We start from the raw sequence: 18419 nt of genomic DNA, 5'->3' as shown, positions 1-18419 counted from the left end.
TTCCCATAAGAAGTAGGGGTCACCAAATGAAATTAACAGGCTGCAGGTTTAAAACTAACAAAAGGAAGTTTTCTTCATGAAGTGCACGGTCGGCCTATGGAACTCCTTGTAGGAGGCTGTGAAGACCAGAACTTTAACAAGATTCAAAAAGAGCGAGATAAATGTTTGCATGGTCGCTGGCTCGTCACTGTTGATTTTTGATGTTTCAACATCTGTTACCAGTTTAGTGGTTACCCTGGGACAATAAGCTGGGGTCAAAGCCCCTTCTTCCCACGAGGTACTCACTGAAATTTTCTCAGGTGCAGGAAATGAAGGAGGGCCCAACAAAAATTCACAGGCTGTCAATGGCAAGATAACAACATAAGAACAGCCACACTGGGTCAGAACAAAGGTCCATCCAGCCCAGGGTCCTGTCTGCCAACAGTGGCCAATGCTGGGTGCCCCAGAGGGAGAGAATGGAACACGGAATCGTTAAGTGATCCTTCCTCTGTCATCCATTTCCAGCCTCTGACAGATGGACCTAATTATTTAAGGCAGGGGTTGCCAAATTTTTCAGAATCACACTCCCCTTTTGTTGTTCAAAAGACCTTTGTGTCCCCCACCTCGTCTTTACCATCATCCAACCCCCCTTTAACCCAAAATTCAATTCATAATTTAAAATAAACACAGAACTTGATATAAAAATGTTATTTAAACTTACAAAGAGGCACAAACAGTTTTTCTTGGCCCAAAAGTTTAATAAAAAGGGAATTTAACATGAGAAACAGCAGAAAGAAAATGAATTTAATGTGAAGGATGACGCAGCATTTTCTTCCCAAGCTGGGGAATCCTAGGTTGGCAAGATGGAAGTGCACAACGCAAATGGTTTTGGACATCCAGTCGATTTCTTTGTTTCGTCTGTAATGTGAGTAAACTCGAAAAGCTTTTCTCGCGGGGCGTATTTGCAAAACCAGAAGAATGATACGGAGCGCTTCTTCCCCAGCTTTCAAGTGTATTGGGAAATATTTTACCCAAAATTCCTCCATGCTTGAGTGTTTTGAAATTCTTTTGCACTTGAAGCATGTTTCGTTTCGAGTGCTTGTTCTTGCAGTACTTCTGGCGGTGTATCGACATCAGTGTTGAATGGATTTCATACTAATTTATGAATGGGGTTGCCAGAAAAGCTGTCTGGAAAATAGCAGACAGCAGACTCAACGGAGCCGTGCCACCCTGCCCCCACCCCACGCGCCAACTGCCGAACCCTTAATGCCCCCCCCCGATCTCAGCTCCCTTACCTCCTGCTGGACCTTGACTCCAGCTGCACTGACACCAGCCCAGACGCAGGCTGTGAAGACGGGTTTCAGCCCCATGCTGGACATCGCCTGGGCCCCATGAACACCAGCTCCAACCCAAATGGGCTGCTGCCATGGCCCCAGAACTGCAGGTGCAGCCTGCGCCCTGCGGAGACCAGCTGCAGCCCTGGCTGGGGTGCTGGACACTGTGCTGGGCCTGTCCCAGCCCGGAGGCTGACTACGGACCAGCCCGGCTAACGGCACAGCCCGTCTTGCGGCTGCCTGGTGCAGCCCCAGCTGGCCAACTGCCTAAGCCCTGTGCCAGCAGCCAGAGCTGCCAACGCCAGCCCCCCCGGTCCCTGCACTGCCTGAGCCCTGTGCCAGCAGCCAGAGCTGCCAACGCCAGCCGCCCCGGTCCCTGCACTGCCAGAGCCATGTGCCTGCCTGCCAGGGCCAGCTGCCTGCTTGCCCGCCAGCCAGCCAGCCACCAGCCAGCTCAAGCTGGGCCCAGCTGCCCGAGCCCAACAAGCTGCCCACCCGAGCCCCTCCCCCCCCTCAAAGCCAGGCACCACCAGCTCCCTGCTCTTACCCCATCGCCCTCCCTTCCCCCAAGCCAGGCTCCCCCAGCCCCCCCTCTAACCCCATCCTCTTCCTCCTCCCTCCCCCACTGACCCACAGTCCTTTGCAGGAGGCAGCTAGCTCCATATAGGTCTTTGCCGGCAGTCTGCTTTTTATAGCAGCTGCGCTGGGTCACCCCTGTAAAATAGCAGGGGCCGAGCACTGGAAGCAAAGGCCAGCTTCTTGGAGTAGGGGAAATGAAGTGGGGGAGGAGACTGGATTGCCTCACGCCCCCCCCCCCAATGGGGCACACCCCCCAGCTTGGGAAACCATGATTCAATGTCAGTCGGTGGTGTGATTCAAAAAGTTAGAACTTCATAAACGGTCAAAACACCAACTGTCGAGGTTACATGTCAAACCATACACTGTAAATTACCCTTCAATCAACAAAGCAACCCTGGTTGTATTATTCATTCATCCATCTGTTCTCAGCCTCATTTAAAACCCTAAATCACTTGATTTTGGCTCTAGTTAAGTTTTCAAGCAGCATTTTTCTAATTTGTAATTGTGTACATGTTGGTTGCCGACAAAGACATTTTTTGTTCTGTGTGCGAGTCTGGTGAAATGGGGATTTTGAATCCTCCCAAATCTGCCTGTAGTGCTAGCATTCCTATTGTCGAGAGGGGAAACCGAGGCACAGAAGTGTATCGCTCAAGAGGATAAAGGGATGCTAAGGTAGAGGGAGGAATTGAATGCCTGTCTTCCAAATCCTAGGTCACCTCCCAACCTCATCCTAGCTGTCTGTTCATCTGCTGCCTGCTACTTTAGAGCGTCAGCTGTTTGAGGCATGGGCTCTCTCCCTAGGGATCTGTACAGCACCTAGCGTAATGGGGCTCCCAACCTAGCTGGACATACTCCAAGCACCACCCCCGTGAGCTGCAGGTCACCAGCGAGTGTGTGCACAACTCATTTAGAGTTGCAAATCCCGCACCAGCCGCTAGAAGGGACCTGCGAGGCTCCTTTCACCTGGCTCATGGAGGGGGGAGAAGGAAGGCAGCCCCCATTCCAGCTGCCCTCTGCTGCACCTTCCTGTCTTCTAGGGTCTGCACTGGCTGCCCATCATTGAGGTAGCCAAGCGCCTTCTGCGGGCTGAGGGCAGCACCCCTGACTGGCAGAGTGGGGTCACAGCACCAGGGTCCGGCTCAGATGGGATGCACAGAGCAGAGCAGGCTACCTCGGCAGGGTAACAGGCGGGGATGGACACATCTCTGCTTACCCAACCAGGTGGCGCTTTACTGCCAAGGAAGCTAACCTCCCCAGGCTGCACTGCCACCGCTTTCGCTGAAGGGCCCAACAAACCCTAGACCCCGGCTGGGAGAGAAGGTGGAACACACATCCCCCTGCAGGCCCCACCGCTTCCAGACCGGGGCTGGCATCCTGGGTGGGGTGATTGTATTGGGGGGGGCATGCAGCTGGGCACCTGGACATGCAGGGTCCCATCCTGAGTGCAGTACGATAGCTCATGGCATGGCCTGGGGCAGGAGGAGCCAGGCAGTGCAGCCCTGCCAAGAGAGCTGGAAAGCAGGGCATGGGCCGGGGTGGGGGGGTTGCTGGTGAAGAGGGAGAGAAATGGGGGGGGGGCGGCTTTTGTTGGGCAGGTTCTGAATGACTTTGGGGGTTAGGCGGCCGTGCAGGAAGGAGAGCCTGAGTTGGGGCGGGGGGAGGAGGGCAGAGAGAAGCCAGGCTTGCTGGCCACTAGGGTGTGGCTCAATGAGTGAGCATTTGAGGGAAGATCAAGTGGTCCTAGGTTCAAATCCAGGTGCCCCCTTTTAAGTATTAGTTTCCCTCCAGCCTGATGTCCTCCTGGATAAACCTGGGGGGATTCAGCTCACAGTAACTGGGGCTTAACCCTCCCTTGCTCACAGAGGGACAGGTGGGTTTGTGTTGTACATGCTGGTGTGTGTGTGTGTTACTGTGGCAAATGCCTCACAGAGAGGAAGCAGAGGTCCCTCTGGGAAGAAACATGCGCACAAGTTCAAATCTGGTTTTCCAGGGGGCTGCAGGCTGGATTTCTGGATAACCAACCTGGTTTACACACACACAGGGCTCCTGAGCCAGCCCTAATCCTGGGGGAAGAGGGATGGATCTGCCCCACAAGATGGGGAGCCTGGAGCAGTGACAAGCTGGAAAGACCCAGAAGGCAGGTGAGGGAGGGACTGAGCTCAGGAGCAGGCAGCTGGGTGCTCACACAGGTTTCTCTGCAGCGCTCTTACCTCACTTGGGCCAGCAGAGGCTGTAGTTATGACTAGGGGCAATCATGGGGGGGACCAGACTGGGGGAACAAGCAGGCCAGCCAGGGCAGCTTGGCTGTGCTGGGTCCCACCCAGGGACCTGCTTAGCTGGGAAACATCCCAGTCTGCAGGGGAGAGATGAAGGGGGAATACAGGCAGGGCAACTCTGAAACAGGTTCAGCAAAGAGGGCCCCACCCTGCAGATGGCTTCAGCCCTGAGCAAGGAGAAGCGCAGAGCTCTAGGCGCAGGAGGGCTGGGAGCCACAGGCATCACCCCTCCTTGCCCAGCTGTGCTGGAGGGGGAATCCCCTCAGGGCGTGGGGCACACAGGACCAAGGAAGGGGGGGGTGGGCCTGTCCCCCCAGCCCTGCAGAACAGTTTCCCCACATTACACTGTGAGCAGAACTAGGTGGTCAGAGCGAGCCCTCCTCCAGGGAGTCCTCCCGCACGAAGGTCCCCACCAAGCGCCCACGTGAGCCTGAGCCCAGGGGTCCCGCAGCTCCATGAACCCATCACAGCCTGGCCGCTGGCCCTGCGCGGGGCACAGAATGGTGGTGTGACCCCTTGGGGGAAGGGCTGTGACACCTCTGCAGCCAGGCAGACCTCCTCTGGGGCCAATGCATGGGGTGGGGGGGACCTCCGAATCCCCTCTGCTGTCCTGGAGGAGCTGTGCCCGCCCACCTGACAGCCAGCCCAGTCCAGAGAGGCAGGCTCGGGCGGCCCAGCCCGGGCTGGGGAACCTGGCGCCCGGCTCCTCAGCTGTCCCCGTTGATGGCCGCCCTCTCTCCCCTCAGCAGATTCTCTCGCTCGGCCTCGGAGCCCAGGGCAGCGGCCGAGGGCTGGCGCCAGGGCAGCCTGGCAAGCAGGGGCCGGTGCAGGCCATTGTAGAGGGCGGTGCCGGCCAGGAGGATGAGGAACCCCAGTATCTCCAGGCCGTGGAAGGCCTCCCAGCCCAGAGCCAGGCTGACGGCCCAGACGAGCACGGTGCGCAGGCTGTCCAGCACCATGCGGGTGGTGGCGCTGATCTCCTTGGTGACGCTGATGCCGGCGAAGTTGAAGAAGGCGATGCTGCTGATGTTGCCCAGCAGGGCCAGGGCGATGAGGGGCTGGCGGCCGATCTGGCAGAAGGCGTCCAGCGCGTCCTCCAGCACCCGCCGCGGGCCGCCGCCCAAGCTGCCTGCCGGGATGTAGTACATGGGGACCAGCAGCAGGGACAGGATGACGAAGCCAAAGAAGCCTGCGGTGGGGGAGGAGAAAAGCCGGGAGCTGCCGGTTGGGGCTTATTCCCACCAAACCTGGGGCACTTCCCCGCCGGGGCGCCGGCTCCGGGGTTCGCTGGGGGGTGGATTTCAGGAGACCGCAGCAGGGCTCTCTGGCTCAGGCAGGCTCTGGCACCCCTCGGCCAGAGCACGAGCTGCAAGGTTTAAATGAGACCCCCACCCCCCGCCACCAGAGCCATGTCTATTCCGACCTGCCAGGCCCCCCCCCCATCTGCCCCATGCGGCAGAACCCCCCACCCGCTGTCCTGGTTAAGGACAGTTCCTCTGAGCACCTGCCCCATGGCAGGAGCAGCCCGGAGCCCAGAGCTGCCTCCCCCTCCTGGCCCCGCACAGGGGTGCCCCCGCCGGGCCCCCGGCCTGCAGCCACCACATACCCTCCGTGCCCACAGCCCGCAGCGGGTGCACATCGTGCTTGTAGATGAACTTCTCCTCCAGCACCATCTGGATGGCTACGATCACCTGGGCCATGATGATGAGCAGGTCACCTGGGGGGGTGGAGGGGAGGGCGTGGGGATCTCCAGGCACAGTTCCACCCCGATGCCCACCACCCACCGGGCGTGAGCTGCTGCATTCCCGCCGCCAGCCCCGCCGCGCGCTGCAGTTGGAGTTGCTGGCTCTCCACAAGCACAAAACCACCCTGTCCCCGCCCCTCCTCTATGGCCCCGCCCCTTCTCCAGCCCTGCCCCGCCCCTCCTCCATGGCCCTGCCCCTTCTCCAGCCCTGCCCCGCCCCTCCTCCATGGGCCCACCCCTTCTCCACAGCCCCACCCCTTCTCCAGCCCTGCCCCTGACCCTCCTCCATGGCCCCACACCTTCTCAGCCCTGTCCACAGCCCCACCCCCTGCCCCTCCTCCACAGCCCCACCCCTTCTCCAGCCCCACCCCCTGCCCCTCCATTCTCCCCACCCTCACTGGCTCATTTTCCCCAGGTGGGTTCAGTGGGCTGGGGGCTCTGGCTCTGGGGGGGGGGAGGGGGGTCAGAGGGGGCTTTGGGCTGAGGCAGTGGGTTGGGGGGCAGGGGAGGGTGAGGGCTCCACCTGGAGGTGCAGGCTTTGGTTGGGTTTGGGGATTCGGGGTTTGGGGGCCTCCGAGCTGGGAGCGAGCAGAAGTGGGGGGCACAAAGGAGGGGGCTGGGGTACAGACTGCGAGCTGCGCTTACCCTCAAGTCTCTTCCAGAAGCAGCCGCACGGCCCTGCTCTGGTCCCTAAGCAGAGGCTCAGCCAGGCGGCTCCATGCACTGCCCTGTTCACAGGCACCCCTGCCGTGCCCACTGGCCACGGGTCCCAGCCAATGGGAGGAGCGGGACCGGCGCCTGGGGCGGGGACCGTGTGTGGCGCCCCCTGGCTGCCTCTACATGGAACCTACAGAGGCGGGACGCGGCGCGGGGGGCGGGCTAGCAGGGAGCACCACCAATCAGACAGTCAATGGCCAGGTCAGAGCTGCCGACCGGAGCCACCAGGATCCCTGTCGGATCAGGTCAAAGCCCGGAGCCCGGCTCCCTGAGCTGCAATCCCAGTCGGACCTGCTGAGAGATCTAGCACCAGCCACCGCCCCCTCAGACTCCATCCTGGTCTCCCGTACCTGTGATCACCTCGCTCAGCTTGTGCGTCTCGGCGTGGCTGCTGAGCATATCCGCCAGCCCCACCACCACCAGCCCGGCCATGGTGACCAGGATGCCCAGCCACTGGCTCGGCACCAGCTTGCGGCCCAGGAAGGCCACCGAGAGCAGCCCGGTGAAGATGATCACTGCCCCACGCAGCATCTGGAAGCTGGAGGCGCTGGTCATGTTCAGGGCTGGGGAGAGAGAACATGCGTGTGAGTGGAGCTGCCACGCCAGGCTTGTCCCTGCCTGCCCCCCCAGCTCTAGTGCCACACCCCATCCCCTGGCTACCCCTGCCCACCAGCTGTCTGCCTCCCAGCCCATCAGAGGAGCCCCCCTAAGCGTGGGTTTCCCCGCAGAGCAGCTCGGGGGTGCGTGGCTACGTCGCCCTCCGCTGGCTTGAAGCTCAGGGGATAAATGCCCTTATGCCACTCCAGCTCATTGCACTCGGGGCCTGGTTTGTCACAGCCGAGGGGCCTGGTTCGAGCCCCCAAAGTGCAGCAGCCGGTGAGGCGTTGAACCTAGGGCCCGGGGCGGCCACCGTACCTGGCAGAATATTGGAGCTGCATCATCGGGTCGTTCAAAGCCCCTCCCGCCTGCAGCAGGTGAGCACACAGGCCGGCCACTCAACAGGATTTAATCAGCTCTATGGCCAGCCAGGCTCGGCCGCTCTGCTTTCACACGTCACGTGGGGGGGAGTCCCCGGCTCAGCTCAGCTCAGCTCCCCTCCCCTGCCAGCCTGGGGTTGTTCACGGGAGTGAGGCCCGGCAGAAAGGGCCTCACCCTCGCTTGTGGGAGGACCAGCCTGTGTTTTGTGGGGCCCAGTTTTATCTCCTGATCTTCCCGCCAGCGAGGAGCCCTTTCCGTGGCTCCGTCCCACACCTCTCCTCGCACCACTGCGTCCGCCAGAGATCAGGGCCGGTCTAGTGACACAGCCCCCCAGCAGCTACGGATTCTGCCTGACCTAGGGCCACCGTAGCGGGCGAGGTTCCCACACTGGCTTCTGCAGCACGCCGGCAGTATCGCCGCAGCTGTCGAGCGGTCACTGGGGGTGAAACATCAGCTGCAAGTTCTTTAACTACAAACTCAGTTAGGGGCCAGTTCGCCATTTGGTTCCTCCGGTTTTACACCAGCATAAGGATCTGGAGGTGAAGGGGCCTCTCTAGCTGCGGAAGAAGTGGGTCTGCCCCACGACAGCTAATACATTATTATTAGAATAATAACAAACACAAACGCATTATTTATGATTAATAGATATTAATGATATGAATAAATCTGGAATAAATAGTTAAGTTATTTTGTTAGTCTTAAAAGTGCTCCATGACTGCTTTTTGCCCGCGAAGGAAGACCCATGGGCTGACCTTGGCCGGCCAAGAGGCCACAGAGAGCTCCCGCCCCTCTCTTCCTCCGTTACCCCCTCTCCTGGCTCTGCCTCTGAAGGGAAAGCCTCTTCCCCCCCACGTCCCATCCACTCGGGCCAGGCTACAGGGGGATGACTCAGGTGCAGGCAGAGGGGGATTGGGCCCAGAGTTTCGAGGGGGGATTATGGACATTGGAAGAGCCATGTGTGGATACAGGGCTTCCGGGCTGCGCTAGTCTGGTGTGGGGAAGGGAGTGGGGGCTGGCTTAGCTGGAGAGAGGAAGGACAATGCTGCAGTTAGGAGGCTGTGTTGGCAACCAAGAGAGCAGGATTCAACTCCCAGCTTCGCCACAGAGCTCCGGCGTGGCTGTGGGAACGTCACTGCCCTCCCGTGCCTCGGTTTCCCCTCTGTATGCTAGCACTAATAGCTCTGCCTGAGAGAGGGGACATGGTTAAAGCGACGTTCCGGGGGGCGCCTGGATACTACGCTACTGGGGCCCCATAAGTACGTAAGATAAGGTCAATTTCTGCCCCCCCGGGGAGAGCACCCCCTGCAGGGAGCAGGCCGCCCTCCGAGATAAGGCGTACTCTCTGGGGAGCTTAGAGGAGACCACGCCCAGCTGGGCTGCCTGGGGGTTGGTTCTCTTTGCAGAACAGATGAGCAATGCAGCTGGGCTTTGCTTTTCTCTTTTCCGGAGCCAGACCCGGGAGGTGAAAGCCCCCGGGAGGGCCAGCTGCAGAATACTGGGACGCTTCACTGAGGTGCAAAGACAACTCCCCTTGCCCCGGTGTGTCCAGGGTGCCCTGTGGCCCCAGGCCCAGTGCCATGTCGGGGCGTCCAGCACTCACCCACATACATGATGCTGGTGCCAGTCATGTCGCAGAGCGCTGGGGGCAGGAAGAGCAGCGGGTTGAAGGGCTGCGGGGGGCCCATGCTGGGCTCAGCTCGCCGCCGGTCCCTGCAGACCAGGAGGTAGAAGGCAGCCAGGCAGGAGAATTCACCCAGGAACATGCCCACGGCCTGGAACGCAAACACAGCAGCTCTGTAACAACAGGGCAGGGGGAGGCAGCTCGGCAGAGACCAGGCATGGTGTCTCCAGGGCCAGCCGCGCTCCTCACCCAGGGACTGTCCCAGGAGCTGGACAAACGGGAGAAATGGGCTGAGGCAAACAGGCCATTTGTTCAATGAGGACAAATGCAGAGTCCTCCGCTGATGGAGGAACAATCAGTTTCACACACGCAGAATAGGAAATGACTCCCAAACCCAGCGCACTGCAGAAAGGGACCTGGGGGTCACTGTGGACCACAAGCTAAATATGAGTCAACCGTGTGACACTTGCAAAAGTAGCAAACATGACTGTGGGCTGCATTAACAGGAGAGTTGTGTGCAAGACACAGGAAGCCATTTTTCCGTTCTACTCTGCGCTGATTAGGTCTCAGCGGCAGCATTGGGTCCAGTTCTGGGCATCGCATTTCTGGAAAGATATTGAAAAAAATCGGAGGCGGTCCAGAGAAGAGCAACAAGAATGATGACAGGTTTAGAAAATGATATAACCTCTGAGAGAAGATAAAAAGAACTGGGTTTGTTTAGCTTAGAAAAGAGAAAGCTGAGAGGGGACGTGATAGCGGTTTTCAAGTACCTATAAGGGCGTTACAAGACGGAGGGAGAAAACGTGTTCTTTGCCTCTGAGGATAGAACAAGAGGCAACGGGCTTAAACTGCAGCAAGGGAGATTTGGGTTGGACATTAGGAAAAAGTTCCTAACTGTCAGGGTGGTCAAACAGTGGAATAAATTGCCAAGGGAGGTTGTGGAATCCCCATCGCTGGAGATATTTAAGAACAGGTTAGATAGTGTCTGTCAGGGATGGTCTAGACAGTACGTGGTCCTGCCATGAGGGCAGGGGGCTGGACTCGATGATCTCTCGAGGTCCCTTCTAGTTCTAGTGCTCTGTGATCCTACGGAGGGACACAGACCCCGGCAGCTCTCCCAGGGCCCGGTAGCCTCCCCTGTAGCTTTGCTGGGGGATCCCGGGACAGGCCAGGCCAGGGCTTAAAGCGTGACACACACATGGCTGTGCAGCCCTGCTCATCTGGAGGGAGTAGAGAGCCAGGGTGGAGGTGGAAATGCCTCTCCCCTGACTAACCCAGCCCAGTCTAACCCGAGCTCGCCGGGCATTCTGACTGGGTGAGGTGCCAGAGCCCCTGCACAAGCCAGGGCTGGCACCGGGGGTGGTTGGGGGAAGATCTGCAGCTGGCCCCCCCCAGAGAGGGGCAGAGCCACGCAGCTGGTGCCCCCGCTGGCAGGGCAGTCACAGAAAAGGGACGGGAGCTGCTCTTGCTTCCGACCTGCCGGAGACCGTGCCGGCCCTCCCCAGGAGGGTCTGCCAGCAGGGCTGGCCAGGCAGGAAGCAGAGTCAGCAACCTGGTCAGGTGCCCCTGGCTGGCTGGAGCTGCAGCCCGGGGGGGCGGCCGTACCTGGAGGAACGGATGCTGGAAGCTGTGTTCCGGCGTCTCACCGCAGCCCCCCGCGCTGAAGTTGTCGGCCCACCTGAAACAAGAGGGGGGTCGCAGTCAGAGCAGGAAACCAGCAGAGATAGAAACCGGGCCCAGCCCCTTACACCAGTGAAGCAGGACAAGCTACAGCGACACCAGCCGCTGCTAATCGGGGTGCCCAGACTTTACCCTCCACCCCCGGCAGTGCCCCTCCAAGGCAGGGCTCGGGGCACAGACAAGGGAACAGACTGGCGGCTGGGGGCAGAGTGAAGACCGGGAGCTGGTGCCAGCAACCAGGACTGGGTCGAGGACAGGAGATGGGCGGGCGGGGGCCCTCCCTCGCTGCCCCCTGTGGTGCTGGCTGGGGCCCAGTGTTCCCTGTGAGCTGAGTGTTTGGACGGCCACCCAGAGGAGATTCAGATGCTGCCCAGATCATCAGCAGAGTGCCCACGGCCTGCTGCACATTTCCAGTGGTGGTGCACAACCTTTGGTGCACATAACAAAATTTATTCTGCCCACGGATGGGAAAACTTAGAGGGAACACCACCTCTCCCCCTCACCCCTGAATGTTCCTCCATAGGCATGCACTGCCTCACAGCTTGGGGACCTCTGCCCCAGGCTCTGCTTGGGCCAGCAGGCTGGAAACCAGGGTGAACAGCGGAAAGGCCAGGGCTGGATTTGGGAGGCACTAGCTGAGTGGTTTGAAACAGTGGGACGGGCCCATCAGCTGTGGGGTATTTTAAGTGATTGGCAGTGAAATAGTTGGCAGTTGAAGTCTCGTTGTCAGTAGGTTTCAGAGTTAACATGCCAAGCCAATGGGCGCTATCCATCCTTGCCTCAGAGCGCCTTTCAGCCTCACTGCTGCCTCAGGAAACTATGTGGCATCTGCCTGCATTTGAAAAACTTGCCTTAGACATTCGCAATTCTGGAGCAAAGGCCAGATTTTCAGCTTGGAGCTTGCTACAGTATACACAAGGCCCGGTCCTTTGGACAGATACTGTTGCTGTTTCTAGCCTAGCGTGTCACCAGGACTAGAGGGACGATGAAGTGGATGAGAAGTGGATGCCCAGCTTTCCGTTCCTAGAGAGTAAATCCAGCTTGTTCACACAAGGTCAGCAGGCTGGAGCCAGTCTCGCTGGTCTGGGACAGCGAAGCTCAGAGCTCTCTTTGAGGGGAGCCTTCAGGCACGTGTCACATGCTTGCTAGCTATGGGGAAGTGGTTACGAGCAGCAGCGGGCTCAGTCTAGCCAGGGAATAAAGGGAAGAGCTGCTTTAAGACAGCCTTGGAGCTGCTGAAGCACCATCCTCGCCCAGCAGGATCTGTAGGTGAATCACAGGACGGGGTTTGAGCATCGTCACAGGTTCAAATCCCACGCAGCTGAGACTCCCACACAGAGCAACAACGCAATCTCAGGGCCTCCTCCCAGCATGGGAGAACACAGCCCCCCCAATTGCCTGCAGGCTGCCAGTGCTTTTGAGATGGGCTGTAGGTGGGCCACATGTTCCACCCTTCATTTGGGGCAGGCGGCAGAGGATTCGCTGAGTTCCAGCGAGTGCCCCAGAGGGCAGCAGTTCTTGTGCTCGGCACAAATGCGCTTCCCCCAACTTGGGATTATTTTCAAGGCTTTTAAAATCTTTTAGCCACCCAGAACCAGAACCACAAAATAGCAGAAAACGCCTGGGGCCAAATGAGCCGTAAGAAGGTTTTGTTTGGGGCAAGCAAAGTGTTTCCTTTTGACCGTCTCTTTTTTTAAAGCTTCTTTTCAGCCTCGCAAGCTTCCCTTCTGCAGCAGCCACTTCGAACCAGGCAACTCACAGCAGCCGAAAGGAACAATCCCCCCAACTTTTGTGCAACTTTTTCTCACCCTGGGAGCCGTGGCCAAACCAGCCCCCTCTCGCCAACTCCTTCTGCTTTCACAATTTTTTTTTTTTTCAGACAAAACGTGATTCGGCGTAGAGCTCCCAGCCAGCTTTCCCGGTTACAAAGCACCTGACGAGCAGCCAAGTCAGAGACTTCCCAGGCAAGGCAAGTTTGCTCTCCTTGGGGCCTGCAGACAGGAGGGCCGCTGCTCGGCCAGTCACTCTGCAGACATGGCTGCGAGCCCAGCGATTAGCACAAAGCTTGAGGGTTCCTGGCACCAGTCCCCAGGGAGGAGTGACAGCGAAGCGAACGGGACACCCCTGTGTAACAGACAGAGGAAGCGAGCCAGGAGCTCGGGAATCAGATGTCAGCACTGCAGCTACGAGGGATCCCTCGAGTCGGGGCGCAAACAGGCGGTGCCGTGCGAGCGAGGACTGGACGGGCCACCCTTTGGGAGGTGAAGGGGGTGGCAGCTGCCCCCGAACCCATCCAGCCATAGGCAGAGGTGGGGAAAATGTGGCCCTGCCTTTTGCACCCCACACGCCGCTCCAAGTGGCTGGCTGTGGGGGCCGTGTGCTCCACGCATGGGGAGCCTCTGGGCAGAGGGCAGCCGCATGTGCGGCCTTCACAATCTCACAGCTCCCATTGGCCAGAAAGCAATGGGAGCTGCGTGGGCTGGGCTTGCAATGCACGACCCCCCCACCCCCCTGGGGCCTGTAGCATGCAGAGCAGCCGGTCCCTTTGAGTGGTGCGTTGGACGGGGCAGGAAGGGAGTCTGCCCCAGGGTCACACAGGGCAGCTGGCTGCAAGCCGCTTAGGTAAGCGCCTCCCGGCCAGCGCCTGCACCTGGTACCCAGCCCTCTGCCCCCCCTGTGTCACAACTCAAACCTGCTGCATCCCCCCTCCTGCACCCACCCCCTCCTCCCCCAGCCTGCCCCCAAGCACCTGCCGCAGCCCACAACCCCCTCCTTCTTCCAAGCTCCTTCCCACACCCCGACCCGCCTCTGCACCCAGCCTCCACCCCAGACCCTGCACCGCCCCCAGCGACATCGTGGAAAAGTGCAGCCCAAGATTGAGAACTGACTGCCCAGCCCCTCCAGAGACAGGTTTCTGCCCCCTGGCAGAGCCAGGCTGGTGAGCTCTGCCCCAGTGTCTCCCATGGCAGCCCCACCCAGCACGGCTTACCCACAGACTCCGCCCAGGAGTTCACCTGCTGCGGGGCAGCATCGGGGCCCTACAAAACAAAACCCTTTGCCCCAGGACGGGAGCTGGGCAGAGCGTGATCCTGGGCCCGATTCCCTCAGCCCTGCAAAGTCACACCCAGCCAGGAGAGAGAAGGGCCCCGATTAACTTCTTTCTCTGATGATTTCATTCTGTGTGACCCCCACAGCCTCATCGCTTCATTACCAGCTACGAGCCAAGCGAGGCAAGATGTGGTATACCTAGACTTTAGTAAAGCATTTGATACGGTCTCGCATAATATTCTTATCGACAAACTAGGCAAGTCCAACTTAAATCGCGCTGCAATAAGGTGGGTGCATAACTGGCTGGCTAATCGCACCCAGAGAGCAGTTGTTAATGGTGCTCAATCCAGCTGGGAAAGCATAACAAGTGGGGTTCCGCAGGGGTCTGTTTTGGGACCAGTTCTGTTCAATATCTTCATTAATGATTTGGATATTGGCATAGAAAGTACACTTATTAAGTTTGCAGATGATACCAAGCTGGGAGGCGTTGCAACTACCCTGGAGGATAGGGTCATAATTCAGAATGATCTAGATAAATTAGAGAAATGGTCTGAAGTAAACAGGATGAAGTTTAATAAAGATAAATGTAAGGTGCTGCACTTAGGAAGGAATAATCTGTATCACACATACAGAATGGGAAAAGACTGTCTAGGAAGGAGTACGGCAGAAAGGGACCTAGGGGTTCTAGTAGATCACAAGTTAAATATGAATCAACAGTGTGATGCTGTTGCAAAAAAAGCAAACCTGATTCTGGGATGCATTAGCAGGTGTGTTGTGAACAAGACACGAAAAATCATTCTACCGCTCTACTCTGCGCTGGTTAGACCTCAGCTGGAATATTGTGTCCAGTTCTGGGCACCCCAATTCAAGAAAGATGTGGAGAAATTAGAGAAGGTCCAGAGAAGAGCAACTAGAATGATAAAAGGTCTGGAGAACATGACTTATGAAGAAAGGCTGAAAGAATTGGGCTTGTTTAGCTTGGAAAAAAGAAGATTGAGGGGGGACATGATAGCGGTTTTCAGATATCTTAAAGGGAGTCATAAGGAGGAGGGAGAAAACTTGTTCTTCTTGGCCTCTGAGGAGAGAACAAGAGGTAATGGACTTAAACTGCAGCAAGGGAAGTTTAGGTTGGACACTAGGAAAAAGTTCCTAACTGTCAGGGTGGTCAAGTACTGGAATAAGTTGCCAAGGGAGATTGTGGAATCTCCCTCGCTGGAGATATTTAAGAACAGATTAGATAGATGTCTATCAGGGATGGTGTAGATAGTGGTCGGTCCTGCCGTCGGGGCAGGGGACTGGACTCGATGGCCTCTCGAGGCCCCTTCCGGTCCTAGTGTTCTATGATTCTATGACATGTTTGTCAGCATTCAGGGAGGTCCTCCGAGCACTGATCCCCCATGCCTGGAATTCCCGGGAGTCAACTATTAGCAATGGTTTCGAGCAGGGCAGGTACCGTGTTCGCCAGCGAACACCCTGGCTGCAGGCAAGGCTGAAAGCAGAGCTGGAAATGCTCAACCTGGGCAGTGGAGTGCCAGGGCAGGACACAGCCCAGCAAGAACAAGGAGAGGTACCGTGCGGCTTTGCTTGCCTGTTCCAGTGGAAAGCCCTATCCTCCAGCGGCAGCTCCCCGCCCCTGCCCGACAGGATTCCCTCGTTACCCCCTGTGCAGGTAGCAGGCCAGCCGGTACCCCAATCTGCCCTCAAAGACACCAGCGATTCCCTTCTTGGCAATGACCGGCTGGCAGCTCATTGCCGGGAACCAAGAAGCTGCATCCGCTGCACATCACAGAAACCAGGGGAGTTGGACTACACTGTCCAGACAGCAAACAGGCAAAACCTTTTTGTGTTAAAAGATTCAAGCAAGAGCAAAAGGGCTGGACAGGGCGGCAGCCGAAGCAGGGTGCATTTGGGACTTTCCATTGTGGCTGTTCCGGTTCCTGACCTGTTCCACTGCCACGTACAAAGACCTCCTTCGATCTCTCCTGCTCCATCAGCCCACGGGCGTAAGCACAAGCCCTAGTGGATCAGCAACATCCTGGAGTCACAAGGCACATGGGCCATTGACCAGAATCTGAAAATCCACCACCAAATTCAACTGCCCAGGGCCCAGAGGCCTATGGGAGTGGGGAAGCGAGAAGAGGTGACGCTGAGTTTTCTGCAGATGCAGAGAGCTTGTGTCTTGCACCAGGGGTGAAGGCAGCATCTGCTCTGTGCCACAGGCACCAGGATGTGTGGGAAACCCGTAAAATGGAGCCTCAAAGCTCCTTGGGAAAAGCTGGAGGGACCTGAGGGCACAGCCCGGGAGTCCAGATGCAGGGCCGGGCGCACCGCAGTACGCCAGAGCAGAACTACTTTCTTGGCTGTGCACAGGACGGTCCAGCTAGGCCAGAAGAATTTCTGCACAAGTCACGGCAGAGCATGACTCCACCTGCCACATGAGCAGACAGGCCGGGCCCAGCCCAGAGACCCCCTACGCTGACTCAGCTCTGCATTTTGCAAGAGGCTTTAAAAAAAAGTCTAATCAGCAGGTTCTGTGGAGACACAGTTTGCCAAGGCAGGGACTCAGCAGAGGGTGGTCACCTCCTGGGCCACGTTGGGCGAGCTGCTTTAATTGCCCTGTGCCTCGGTCTCCCCATCTGGTATTTCATTCATTGTGGCCAGGCGCTCGGGCTCTGCAATGACAGGCCCAGGAGAACCACCCGTCTACGCCCAGGCCTCTCTGGGGCCAGAGCCTTGGCCCTCCGAACAGCCTGGCAGCGGAGCTGAAAGCGCCTGCATGTACAGCACTGGGCACACCCGGCACAGCAGCTGGAGAACTGAGGCATGTGACGCACCTGTCCAGACACCCCGACGCTCCCCCATTTGCTGAGGGCTGGGGAGTGACCCAGGAGAGGCACTGGGGGGGCCCGAGATCAGAGCTGGTCTTGTATCTTCCCACCCTGCTCCTCCTCTGCAGATCAGGGCCTGGCTCACTTCAGCCCAACAGATCAGTGGACGGGACCAGACAGACAGGGGGCATGAAGCCCAGAGGAAACACCCCCTTGCTGTGCTCCCCAGGTGGCTCTCCGAGAGCAGGTGAGGCCCCCCCTCCCCCGCAGCTCCCTGCCTTAGGCGCTGAGATCTGGATGCAGAGACCCCCCTCCTGCTCCTAGATTAGGGCGCAGCCGCCCCCTGAGTCTTGGAGATTGGGGTTCAGGGCCCCCCCAGCCCCCATGGCTCCAGGAACCCGGCCTCGGCCCCTGAGATCGGGGTGCAGGGCCCCCCCCAGCCCCCATGGCTCCAGGGACCCGGCCTCGGCCCCTGAGATCGGGGTGCAGGGCCCCCCCCAGCCCCCATGGCTCCAGGAACCCGGCCTCGGCACCGGCACCGGCCCCTGAGATCGGGGTGCAGGGCCCCCCCCCACTCACTTGGCCGCGAGGGTGTTGATGGAGCCGGTGAGCAGCATGAGCCCGGCCAGGCCGAGCTGGTACCGGCTCCAGGCCATGCCGCCGCCGCCGCCGCCGGAGCAGGAAGGAGGGTCACATGACCGCAGTCAGCTGCGGGACCCAGCCCCGCCCTTGGGCGCCGCGTGTTCCCCGCCCCCGGCCCCGATCCCGATCCCGATCCGGCCGCAGCGGGGCTGGGGGGGCTCGGAGGCGCCAGGCAGCCTGGGCTGGGGCTGGGGCTGGGGCTGGGGCTGGCAGGGCCCCCGGGGGCTCCCGGCCGGGTGCGGGAGCCGCGCTGGCTGCGCGCCCGGGAGAGGCGCCGGTGCCCCCCGCCGATGAGCAGCCCGGGTGGTTCGCATCGGGCCCTGCCTTGGCGCACGTGACACTTATTCCACCCGCGGAGGGGGGAGCATTAGAGGGGGGCCCTGTTGCTGACCCCCCTGGGCAGTTTCCTCGCATCACATCGAGGGGTTGTCCTCGCTCTGCTGTGGCTGCTGCCCCCCCCCCACTTCCCACCCTCACCAGTGGGACCCCCCTGTGGTTAATTCCTCTCTGGCAGCTGGGGGCCGCATTTCCCATTGAATTTCCCCAGTGACAACTCCAGCCATAGGGCCCTGCTAGGCCTTTTCCCGCCAGGGGCTCTTTCTGCTCGGTTCACGCCTCTGGGCCCCGGGCGATGGACGCTGGCTTGGATGGATCTTTGCTCCACTCCGGCCAGTCTCATGTGCTTTGGTAACACAAATGTTTGCTCCCTGTGGAGGTAAATACAGACTGTGAGCGAGTGGCACTGTAACCCGTCTGTTAAGCTAAACAGCTGGAGCTCCTTGGCTCCCTCCTTGCAGGGCAGACTTAGTCCTTTAATCATTCTCAGGGCTGATCTCTGAACCATCTCCGGTGAATGAGCCTTGAACTGTAGACACACAGAGCTGGATGCAGGACTCCCGCAGCGGTCGCACCTGGGCCAAGGACAGGCAATATACCAGGGATTCCCAACCTCTGGGTTGAGACCCAAACACGGATCGCAGTTAGATTTGTTAA

At 59.0% G+C, this 18419-nt stretch overlaps 1 protein-coding gene across 1 annotated transcript; it reads right to left on the bottom strand.

Annotated features, from left to right (window-relative positions):
• Positions 1-1952: 1952 nt before the first annotated feature.
• On the bottom strand, positions 1953-17461 carry SLC35F6 (solute carrier family 35 member F6). The gene is made up of 6 exons (XM_074989062.1): positions 17364-17461; positions 10834-10906; positions 9208-9379; positions 6980-7192; positions 5775-5885; positions 1953-5357 (listed from the first exon to the last, which is right to left on the bottom strand). The coding sequence occupies exons 1-6, from the start codon at positions 17438-17440 to the stop codon at positions 4876-4878; spliced, it is 1128 nt and encodes a 375-aa protein (XP_074845163.1). The 5' UTR covers positions 17441-17461; the 3' UTR covers positions 1953-4875.
• Between the last annotated feature and the right edge of the window lie 958 nt (positions 17462-18419).

Source organism: Carettochelys insculpta, chromosome 3 (assembly GCF_033958435.1).
Source record: "Carettochelys insculpta isolate YL-2023 chromosome 3, ASM3395843v1, whole genome shotgun sequence".
Classification (NCBI taxonomy): domain Eukaryota; kingdom Metazoa; phylum Chordata; order Testudines; family Carettochelyidae; genus Carettochelys; species Carettochelys insculpta.
Note: the sequence above shows the minus strand (reverse complement) of the source record. Positions and strands in the feature narration are given on the sequence as shown.

Excerpts from the sequence above, each read along its gene's own strand:
- SLC35F6 (XM_074989062.1), bottom strand. The coding sequence starts at position 17,440 with ATGGCCTGGAGCCGGTACCAGCTCGGCCTGGCCGGGCTCATGCTGCTC. Across the intron at positions 9,380-10,833 it reads TCCAGCATCCGTTCCTCCAG|GCCGTGGGCATGTTCCTGGG; the intron begins GTACGGCCGCCC and ends TTTGCGTTCCAG. Across the intron at positions 5,358-5,774 it reads GCGGGCTGTGGGCACGGAGG|GCTTCTTTGGCTTCGTCATC; the intron begins GTATGTGGTGGC and ends CCCCCACCGCAG.